Genomic DNA, 12,150 nt, shown 5'->3' with positions numbered 1-12,150 from the left:
CGGAAGCACCGGTAAGTGTGTGTGTGGGGGGGGGCGACGACAGGAGGATCCAGGTCTCCTAATCAGACCTCTATTTGAGGTCTGATTAGAAGACGACCCCGATTATAAGACGAGGGGTATTTTTCAGAGCATTTGCTCTGAAAAAAACCTCGTCTTATAATCGAGCAAATACGGTATATTTTTAAGGCCAGAGGTTAACCCACAGAAAATACACTTATACGGTGCGTGTCAGAGTGTATATGTGAAATACATAAACATGGCCATATATAATATGGAGTTAACTATTCAAGGCCCTTTTATGTTACCGAAACACTACGAGCATTTAAGGGATCTAATCTAATGTTCTCATATATAATACCCAGAATAATACTAATCTATCTAATAATCTATCATTTTGTTTCCCCCAATGCTCTGCGGCAGCTTTGCTCAACTTCTGCTGGATGGCGGAGCTAGAGAATTCCCCAATACCGCTTTTAGCTATATAGAGAAATTGTATTGACACCGCTGGTCTATTTTGTGAGACCCAATTTTTCCTGGTCAAGAAACAGCTAGAGAGCCGTTGTCACATTCAATTCCCATTCTACACATGGACCTTCATATTAGTTACACCGTTCATTGTTACCGAAGTGTAATAAAGGAATAAACTATTATACAGACGACAAACACTAAATCAGCGTGGGTATGAAGCAATATTCTCTCGCAGAAGAGATACTAAATCCACCAAGGTCACAGAGGCAGCTTTGGAATGTTTAGACGAGAAGATAGCCTTGTCTTCTATATAACCATAAAGCCTTTATTTCACGCAATGCTAAATTTAACCCGTTGACTGTTGAAGGTTGGTTGAATGATCACTCTACAGGTACTTGTGTTTTAAGCCATTGTTAAATCTAAAGATCTTTCTTCGTAGAAGCTTATAATATACTCCAGAAGATAATGACTGTGTATTTTGTTGTGTTAATAGTCCCTTTATTTGACCTTTGTGACAGTTTTGTTTTATCGTTCTCTCGTATCACTATCTTACTAGGATTCAAATCCTGTTCATCCAGTTTAATCACCATTTATTCACTGTAAGCGTTGCCCACTCCCCATCTTAAAACAGTACATGATTAAGAATGTATTCATATGAACAGAGTGCGATCTGTCAAACTGAATCAACGATCGACTCTGTGGATAAAGATTGGATAAATCTATACGCTGAGCTAGCTAATAGCTAGCATAATAGTGCATATGTAGATTAGAGTAATTTTTTGGTATAAAGTGCAGCTACTACTCATCGTTGCGGTTTGTACGTCTCAGGGTGACTATCCATGAATATGTAAAGCAGTGCATCCCCAGCCAAATTTTGCAGAATGATTTCTGGGTATATGCAGTTGTGCATCATGATAGAATCCCAAACACGGGTTACAAATCATTTCCATAATAATATTACAATGCACGTGCGGGTATGCTTATTTCAATGAGCGCTATAGTTACAATCTTGGCAAATTCTTGCTTCCGTTTTGAAGCAAATATAGTAGAGATTGGAAATCTTTGTAATGTGTTCCTTTACTCTCCATCAGCGGTGAAGAGCTCCTTATAGCTCCCATCAAAGCAATTTTGCTTTGTTGTGTGCGCTTGGATGTGCTTGTGCCACAAGGACAGAATAAAGGCAAACCTAAAAGAACTTCTTTACAATAGCATCTACTCATGGATCACTTACAGCCTTCAAACAAGAAAAGCGCCTCGTAACTGACAGCCTCCGAGATAAGCGCAGAAACCTGAGCTTGATACCATTTCCACTTTGCTGAATATCAAGGAAAAGAAGGAACGATTGATAAAAAGAACCAAAATGTTCTCTTAGATTTATTTATTTTCCCTGAGTACGTACATCAGATTTAGCCCCTTTAAGTGTTTATCGCGCTGTCATTTAGAAGTTTAGAAGAAAATATAAAAAGAATCCCCGTGCGGCATAACAGTTGCATCAGAAGTAAACAGGAGGAAATATTAAAAAAGTGTTATTTTCAAACTAATAGAAACAAGAAGAACAATATGCACACGCTAAAATGCAAATCACTCCATGCAAAACACACTCCAGGGTGCATTAAAAAAGAGGGGCTGGAGTATCTTTTGAAGTAACGTAGACAGCTTGTGATTTGTGTGCGACTTGTAAATCTACATAGGAAGAGAACTTTAAACATTTCTTCTTCGAGTTAAGAAGAGTGGCTTAGAAGACAACCTGAGATTAGATCCCTTTGGATTCATCATCCTGCAGAAAATCTTTGGCCAAGTTGCGTGTTGGTGAATCTGCTTACTGACAGCACCTGCTACGAAGACCAGAGTTTCCACTAGTGACCTGTGGGCAACGCATAACAAAACGTTGTCTTACATTAGGGAGCAAGGCAGGACTGGGGTAGTTTCTAAGATGTCTAATAACATGAAAAGTAACCCTATATATCCATAAATTCTTACAAAATAAGGATGGAAATGTCATGAATGCTACATGGCAGGGCTTCTATTTTTTTTTTACATTCAGCACAAGTAACTTTTGTAATGCCCTTCCCTTTTAATGCCATCACATAGAACTAATGTGACATGTATGCATTCTTGATTTTCTAGACCACCCAAGATGCACGTGGTCGAGGTTGGAGCTTCTGTTAATATTCATCTACACATGTTATATATAATTGTCATCAAACCCAGCTCGAGATTTGCTGAATTCCCCCCCCCTCTACAGTGACATGTAGCTTTATTTGTTAAGAAATTTAAAGGAGAGCTGCGGGTTCATGAACCTCTTGTAATCTGAGAACAAAGACCATATTTTAGCCATGAAGTGTTGCATGTCTTGTTCAAGTTGTAAAGAAACACAGCACTTCCCACTAGTGGTGACAGACTTTTTTACAGGTCCTTTTACACATGTTCTGCATCCTTTGTCTCGGCCACTCAGATTGTTATCACACTCGCTCTTTCTTTTTGTACGCATCAAAGCGATTCACTATATGCCTACCAAAACAATCATTACCATTCCCCTTTAACGCCCGCAGTTCACATCACTAGAAGTTACAAAATGATGGCACAGAGATCAGAAATATATATGTGACATATTGTCGGACAGACCCTTGGGGCTTTTTGAAGTCTAAGGATAATCGGCCAAACATTGCAGAGATAAAGAATGGACTATACACTGCCGTTCTCAGCAAAATGACAAGGGGGGTTACATGGATACTAGAAAGGGGCTTCATTGTCCCCACTTGTTAATGAAATAGCCATGAGCAAGACATCAAGATGATTCTCGTTGCGTTCTGTTTGTTTTTTTCAATAAGAATCGACCGTCCGCACGCAACATGGAGAGCTTGGGTGGAACAGAGAGGCAGGAAGAGTTTTGGTGATGGAAGCAGTGCAGCCCCTTTCATCTGTAGAGTATTCAAACTGGATCCTTCCTCTTTCAAATATTCCCCCAGAGGCAATCCATATTATTCAAAGCCTAACCGTGACGGTGGAATAATAAATACTATCTGACATGGAGGCAGAGCACCAGCTGGCTATAGGCTTTGGGACTTTGTTAAAGGGAAGCTGTATTTAAAATACAAGTCACTCCTATGTGAAATAATCATTTTGTAAAAGTATGTTGCCTGAACTAGAGAGATTTGAAACGGCATTGCTACAATCTATAGCTGCGTATAACATCGAACTCCAGCTCAAGGAGATCTTTTAAGGCCACCTTGGAAGGACAATTGCTTCCCACGGACTGCTGGAGAACATCAGTACCTGGGGAGGAGATATGTTTTTTAGGTTTACCTTTAGTTTTCCTCCCAGAGAGTAGAGAAGACATAAAGTTTTTTTACTTTACGTTTTTTGTCTAATCAAAAAACCTTATGATTGGAGAATACTTTTTTTTAGTAATATCTGTGTAGTTATTGAACAAAGTGGTAAGTGAACAGACAAATTTAAGTGTAATGTGAAGCACCAATAATGCCTTTATTGTATCATAGAAGTGGCCAATTTGGTGATATTGGGTGTGGTTAGAGAGTTTTATCAATTATTGATCACAGATACTGACTTTTTTATGTAATTTAGAAACACATTTTCTGTTGTTCATACACACATGATTCTGTTTCTGTGTGGTTACATTGCACCGCGATACCCAGCAAGCTTCTACAATAGAGGGAAATGAGTGGGGCGAGAGGGATTTGTATCCCGACATTTGGGAGATCATATTCTTAGTGAAGTAGAAATGCTATGGGCAGATCGGCGGTTTGTGTACTACCCTTTGGGGTTTATTCACTGAACAGGCAGTTATTGGAGAGTTGACAGCACAACTCTCCCCTTAGTGAGTAAACCCCTTTGTTAAAGAGTAAATGAGCTCATATTATAGACAATAAAAATGTATTATTTTCTGTAACTATATCATTTTTTTGTGTATGTATGTTTTGTGTGTGTGTGTATATATTTTTTTCCTTAATAAAGTGGTTTACTAGGGGGAAAAAAACACTTGATTGTGTCTTATTTATTATATTAAGTTTGAGTTAACCTCAAACCTTTTTTGCCTTTAATACATTAGCCTTATTAGTAAATAGGAAATATTTATTATAGTTGTTATTAATGCGGTTTGAGCTCAGGGCGGTAATTAATTTGTTTCATGTGGCTCTGTCATTCTATGCTCTATAGCTATAAGCCAGAGAGGTTCTCACTGGGATTTGAAACATGAACATTGAGTTTTAAAAGGTACTTTGTCAATAAAAACCTTGATTGGTGGTACCTGGCTGAAGAAAGCTGGGGAACAACTGGAGCTAATGAAAGAGTGTCTCTGTCGTGAATAGCATGTAGTTAAAGTGGATGTATTACATTGAAAAATAATACATTAATCAGTATAGCCTACAAAATCTCGAACACTTGAAGAACTGTCCGACTGTTTTTTTGGATAAAGCCAATTTGGTCTAAAATTAAGTCTTAAGTCAAATTTGATTCCTTTTGTTGAGCCAGGTCTCTTTTTAAGATTATAATCCCCGATTCCTATGTGAAAGCACATCTGTGTATATATTTTTCTATGCTGGTCCAATGAAATGTGTCACCTTTGATTAAAGACTCCATCTTCTCTCGGACCAATACAACCATATCCATTTTCCTTATTAGCCACGTTATCGATGGGTTTAATTCTTCCAAGAGGGAAGTTACGGCTATCTTCCCCAGGATATATAATTAGCTATTTAAACTATCGAGCAAGGTCTTGTATAATTAATGACCACATCTGTCTGCACTGATAATGAACCAACTACAGTGCATTTTTACCCAACGTTGGAGTGAATGAACAATGTAAACGTTAATAATGGCATTATTTGGGGTGACTGGGGTCAGTAGAAATGGTTCTTGGATGGTGCCACTAGCAGGTCAACCAATGTCTTATTTAATTCTTGGTCGCTCAGATGAAGAAAAAAAACCCACTTAATTCTTAAAAAGAACTTTGTCTCTCAAGCTCTTTAACCCTAGAAAGGGCCAAACTGTTTTCCGGAGCTCATGAGACTTCCTGTTCCTTTTGTTCTTTTTTTTTCTCAAGCAGATTAGACATTGATTACAGAGAGATTATAAATTACAAGCGAGAAGTCAAGCCAATTTCTTAAAATTCATTTATATGATAACATTCGTTTTGTAACAAAGGAAGTTTGCTTGAGTTCAAATGAGGTGCATAAGGCCAGTAATCGCTCAATTCATATTTCCTAACAGAATTTTATACCAGCAGCAGGACATTTTTTTTTTTTGTTCGTCTTCGGTTCAAAATGTGTAATATGACACTTTTTAACGTGAAATACCTGGGTTACAGTGTCAGTTTACGTTGTGCTTTCCATAGTATACTAATTTTTAAATAATAAAAATAGCATATCCTAAATGAATGTACTTTAGATAATGTTACATTTGTTTAATGCTTTGCAACTCTCCAAGTCATGATAATGAAATATAAAAAGATTATTCTTTTTTTTTTGTATTATTAGTGGTACAACTTTTGGTTTTCTGCAGTAAGCCACATGTAGATGGAACGCATATTAAATAAAATCTGAAATGGAAAAATAGTGAGGTTTCTGATTTAATCAGAATTAATATATATATATTTTTTTTCTTTTTCTGCAGGATTCTGCAATTGTTCCCAGACTGCAGGAACCAGGCTCCATACCAAACTCGGGCCCAGGGTCTACGGCCCCTACACCTAATGGCTACATAAGGAACGCGATCTTAAAGGAACAAATAATGAGGAGGCAGCTGCTACAGGTTTGTCAAATTCTTGTTTAAAAAAAAATAAAATCCTAAATAAAACTTACTTTGTGATTTTCTTGTGCCACTTGGCCATGTTCTCTGATATTTGTAAAGCATCGGAAGGAGGTTACCTAAATACCCAATTTCATCCATCTGACCATTTACTTGTCTTCAGGAGGTTCAACTTATGATAATCATATGATAATTAAGAATGGGTTAGCAAATTTGGTTTGGATCTAGAAGCCAGCAACAAAATATAGGAGACATTCCCCCCCATTAGACCCATCTGTCCGATCGTCCACGGCAGTAACCTCAGTGTCCGCCTATAGCCAAGGCGGACCTCCCTGGAGCTGGGGGGGATTTCTGGTCGCCATGGCAGTCTGGTGCCGGGATTTGTCAAGCGCTGCCTTAAAGATAAATCTCTTTGACCGTAGACGTCAGTCTCCAGATAAATGCACCATTAGACTCGTTATTCCCAGTACTGTGCTGTCCACATCTTTCCCAGAAATAATTCTGTAATCGTGTGTTTGCTTCATTCATATTTTTGTCCGTGAGAACACTTGTCTTGTGACATAAGAGCAGGCACTGATAGGTTGTTGCCATAGAAAGTAAGAATGCTTCTTAAAGGTTCCTGTGTCGTTTTATGTGATTAACCCTTTACAGGAAAGAACATAGTGACAGGTTTATTTGCTTAACATACGAAAGATTGTTGTTCCAAAAAGGAAAGACGCATTTAATGTAACGCATATAACCCATTCCAAAAACACAATGGCTTTAATCTCATCTTGTAGGACAGTGATTCAGTACTGCTGATCACACAAGGCTGCAGTGACCTTCTCGGGATAAGCATTTGAACTGCCTGTTTTTATAGTGTCTCGGATCATCATGAATTGTGTCACATCTAAACTTACTGATTTAACCCTTCTATGCTAAATTCAAGATAGCCATATGCCGATCCCATGCATGTTTAAACCCCCCCCCATCTGCTGTATTAGCTTCTACCACTTCTGCTGGGAATCTGTACTACTTATCTACTACCCGTTTGTAAATTATCCTTCTATTGATCTGGGGCCCAGGTGTTTTTATTTTAGCTTATTTTCTTGACTCGCAATGAGCATTGTTGAAAAAAACTGATAATAGCTAGGCAAATCTAACAGCAAGATCTTTTTATTCCAGATATGATATTGTGACCGGTATCTGAATCATGAGATTTTACAGATTATATCTGAGAGTACATAAAAAAATTATAGCTTTAACATAAAAACCATACATCTCACTGTGCGTTTTGTATGTCAATCATTGTGTTTTAGAGACTTAGTTTGCACATTAGCCATATTGAAATTGAGATTGGTGGCAGTTTGTGGCAGATCTAGCCTTTTTCCGATCAACAACAATCAGCAATGTGACAGCAGGGCAGAAACGAGTTAATGGGGAGGAATATCCTGCTGATATATGGGTTTATTTAAAGACAGAATCTGCACAGATTGGAAAACATGGGTGGATTCTGCAGCCAAGTTCCGTTATTATTACTGTTATATGGGCTATGTTGTGTATATTTAAATGTATGGTAGTAGCATATTTATTCTCTTTAAATATCCTATTGCAATATGATCTTGGCATACAGGGAGCCATTTTGTCTCCAAGAGCTATACCTCAGCCTGTTTCGGACAGTCATGATAACAACGCCAAAGAATGCGTTCTCACCAGGATTATGTTATTATAGTTCTGTAATGGCTTGTTATTGTTTTCAACAGCAGTAAAGTGACTTTCAATAACGCTGTATGGAAGGCAGCTGGGGACACTGGAGCTGTAAAGCAGTGCTCACAAAGAAATGTATTCCAGCGATAAAAATGACATAAACACAGAATTGTAGGCAAGACGAACCTAAAACAGCCTGTTAAATTACACCAAACAGTACTTACTGTTTCAGTCTGCTCAAGAGTCGCACGCAATTTTGGATCAGTACCATTCTGTATATGTTGGGTAATGGCTTAGATTAATGGCCTTCTCTCTTTCTTTCAGGTAAAGCATAGACCTAATATGATGGGCGTGACACCTGAACAGCGGAGTGCACTTGTCGCCCAACAAATGAATCAATTTCAAGGTTAGAGACAAGGTTATTTATTATTGGCGTTATATATTTATCAGTTACCATCTGCAATGAAAATGATTGGGGACCAAAGTATTCCTCTAGATTGTAAGCTTGCGAGCAGGGCTCTCTCCACCTAATGTATCGGTTTGTCTTAGTCTGTCAATTCTTGTCTTGTCATACCCCTTGAATATATGTATTGTATTAGGCGCTGCGTAAATTGTTAGCGCTACATAAATAAAAAATAATAATAATAACAATTTTGGAATCAGGCAAGCTTTTGTAGGACAGAAGAAAAACATTGCCTGGTCTGTGCCCGAGTGCTTAGTGTGAACAAATCAATATTTAATGAATACATTATCCCAATATATTAGCAATTTCCATTAAGGGTACCATCTGTACCACTTACGTAGCAGGACTTAGTTTATTCAATAGTATACTTACGCCAAAAGTTTGGTTTTACAGCCTGCCCTTGGTTACCAATGCAGTTTTACTATTGTTATCATTTGCTTCACAGCAATCCCTCAGAATCTACGTGCAGACTGCGTCCAGCCGATGCCAACGCCTCCTCAGAATCACCGTATGATGACATCATCACAAGCACTTATCCAGACGAGCATGGGCTCTGGCATGACGCCAACAACAATCAATCAGAATAGTGGAGCAATGGTAATGATCCCACCCAATGCTGGAAAGCAGCAAGGGATGTTTCCAGGATCTTCTGATTTTAGTATGCCACTTAGACAAAATCAGAATGCACTGAGTATGAACTCTGCGTGCCAAACGGTTCACAGCCAATCCGTGGTGCGACCTGGTATGACATTGCCCGGATACACATCCAGTTCGTTGACAAATCACTCTGCAGCCCAGCAGCCCTTACGGCAGTCCAGCATATCCAGAATTCCGAATGTCTACGCCAACTCGCCTTCCCAGATGTGGACGCAAACTGGAGTCTCAAGAATACCAAGTCAGAACCAAATGGATGGCGGCATGCAGCAGTTTGCTAACAACGCCCTGTACACCAAACAAAATATCCGACCAAATATGTCAAGCCAGCAATTTACCCACCACGGAGTGGTGCCTCCAAATCAAATAGCTCCTGGGGTTCAGATTAGGCAAATGCAAAAACTAGGACTAACACAGACAAATCAAGGAGTAGGACCTATCAACAACCCAACTTTAGGGAATAATCTGTCGAGGGGACAGTTAGCAGCTATTAATTCTATGAAATCAATGCCCCAAGGCGTGCCTCCATTTAACCAACTCAATACTGGTCAGCTTGGTCCACCTTCTTATGGAGGACCACCGGTCCAAACCGCGGACGCATTTGAACGGATGAGTTCTGCAGTAGAACTGCACCAGTATGACTTTGTTCAGGCGCAAAATAATGCCGTCTTATCTGCAAACTGCAACGAAGCAGACTTTATAGATTGCCTAATGAAAGGAGGCAGTACCAGCAGTACCGATGAAGACTGGCTAAACAATTTGACAATACTGGATGATATTTTGGGGCAACACAATCAAAATCCTGGGCCTGTGTAACCTAAGCCAACATATCCATCAGTCAATCAAGCAACTTGAAATATATAATTCTTTCAACACTGATGTTACCAGGAAGGTTCATTTTGTCAATTATTTTTTTTTTCTAAAAAACTTGTACATAGTTAAATATTTTCTAAATTATGTTTTCCAACAAGAAACGGAGGTATTAATACTTCCATGAGTGAGTGGACATACAAATAGCATAATGTTTTGTTACATTATAGAACTTTGATTTATAATACCTTGTTTAAATATGCAAAATGTATCGTTAGTTTCGGTAATACTGTGTATTACAGATCTGAAAAAAAAAAAAACACGTTATGTTTTTTGACATAACAGAAAATGTAGAGGTGTCAAGCTTACTGAATAAAAAATCGTTTTGCCCAAACCTAGTAACAAAAAATAATGAAGTACCAGAAGTATGGAAAAAAAAAAAAAGAAAAGTCGCCGGCCCTTATAAAATTTAAGTGTATAGGTTTTTTATCCCAATATCATACAATAATACTTCCCCATTTATATTGATCTTCTTCAACTAGTTGATCAAACCAACATCAAGCATACTCTGTGCAACTACACATATATATATTATAACCATAATAAGCTCGTTCAGTGCAAATCTTATGTAAAATCAACCAAATAAAGGTAACCCATTTGTACACGTGTAAAATTATGTGACAATAATATTGTTGGTTTGCAATCCTCTGTATATATTTGTAATATACAGGTGACTTGTTTTAAAGGCCTTTCCACAGTTATGTTTTACTGAGAAAAAAAAACCCCGTTTTAAATGGGAAAGCCTATATATGCTAAGTTGTCAATTTTTGTCTATGATTTCTTTGTCCTCCCTGATAGTGTCCTATGTATATTTAAGAGTCTGTTTATATACAACAAAAATCCACTGTACTGTAAAGCTCAAATGTTCATACTTTTTGTGTAATCCTATTTTAATAGTCACACCATATTTCTGTAATGCATTTGTAATATAATGTCCGCATCAAGCACAGAATCGATGATGTTTTCTTCATACCATAATAAAGAACCAGGGGGAAAACTGTGTATTCTTCCCACATAGGGTGTGTGTTATGTATTTAATGTATATGTGCTATATCTGTACATACAGTATATCTTTTATGAGTTGGGAAATTGAACTTTGAAGCAAAAGGTAGAAACTATTCGCTATAGGTGAAACCTGGAGAGTTCCCGGGTATGATTGTTGGATGTTGGAGGACTGTGTTGAGAATGCAGAGCCTTCATAGAATGCGGCAAAAGACTCTGTGTTCCTGGATATGGCATCATATGCCGACACTAGATTGTTCTGGGTCAGGCCTAGGACAGCAACCAAGGTAGGTGCGCCACTCCAAAGCAGGGTGAAAGAGTACAAGGTTAACCCGAGTCTGCTTTAGTCCTTCCTAAGGAAATTCCTTATGTGGTAGCCGTGTTCAGCTTAGTTTCCGAAGCATATCTAAACTAAAACCCTCTTGCTTACATAACATTAAGCCTATATGTTTTATAACAAACTTACTAGCACAAGTTTAGAGAGTCTTCAGAGCTATATCGTGTACAACGGGACATTAAATGTTTTGCATGCTATGTTTACTTTCACATAATTCGGGTTCACTCACAACACTGGAATTGTCTAAAACGTTACCGAGTTTATTTAATGCAGTAGAGCTCATAAAAACATGTAGTTCAACTCTATTCTCTTTTTTTTAAATGAAGTGTGCACATAAAAATCACGCTCACAACTATTCAATTAAACATCCAGAGCATCATATCAAAAACTGACCCCTAAGTGCTCTAATGCCGCACACATCATCACCAACATCATCAAAATCCTCGTGTGCTGTTTCACGCCACAAATTAGATCAAGGAAAACCTGTAGTTGATGTTATTGGACATCATTGCCAAACCTAATTACAACCAATACCAATACAGCAAATTTACGAGTTACATCGACATCCAGAGCGTGCAACACATTCACAAAAGCGAACGTTATCACGAGAGTCTGCAGGACATCACTACTTATTATGGAGGGCTACCGCTAGCAAGTTTCTCCAGCAAGGAGCGTTGAGCTGGACCCTTATAATTGATAATTCAATTAATAAAGACTTTTAAGAACTCCCAAAGATTTACCTATGCATAATACAGGACCTACCAAGCTTTCTGCAACAGAAGCACACTGGCTAGGGTGGCCTCAGGGAATCTTGGGGGGCATGTGCCCTCCCCTGCGGACATGCCTGTTGGCATCATAGCCAAAGCAGTGGCACAACTCGTCTGTCAAACTGATTCTTACACGT

The 12,150-nt window shown here is 38.4% G+C and overlaps 1 protein-coding gene across 1 annotated transcript in view; it reads left to right on the top strand.

Annotated features, from left to right (window-relative positions):
- MAMLD1 (mastermind like domain containing 1) overlaps positions 1 to 10,920 on the top strand; it is a 103,706-nt gene extending 92,786 nt beyond the window's left edge. Inside the window, exons 3-5 of the mRNA XM_053472468.1 lie at positions 6,100 to 6,237; positions 8,245 to 8,326; positions 8,829 to 10,920. Coding sequence (XP_053328443.1) covers positions 6,100 to 6,237; positions 8,245 to 8,326; positions 8,829 to 9,853 — 1,245 coding nt within the window. The 3' untranslated portion in view covers positions 9,854 to 10,920. The remainder of the gene's footprint in view (positions 1 to 6,099; positions 6,238 to 8,244; positions 8,327 to 8,828) is intronic.
- The last annotated feature ends 1,230 nt before the right edge of the window (positions 10,921 to 12,150 follow it).

The sequence above is a fragment of the Spea bombifrons genome, chromosome 8, assembly GCF_027358695.1.
Source record: "Spea bombifrons isolate aSpeBom1 chromosome 8, aSpeBom1.2.pri, whole genome shotgun sequence".
Lineage (NCBI taxonomy): Eukaryota > Metazoa > Chordata > Amphibia > Anura > Pelobatidae > Spea > Spea bombifrons.
This window is presented reverse-complemented; position numbering and strand designations above follow the sequence as displayed.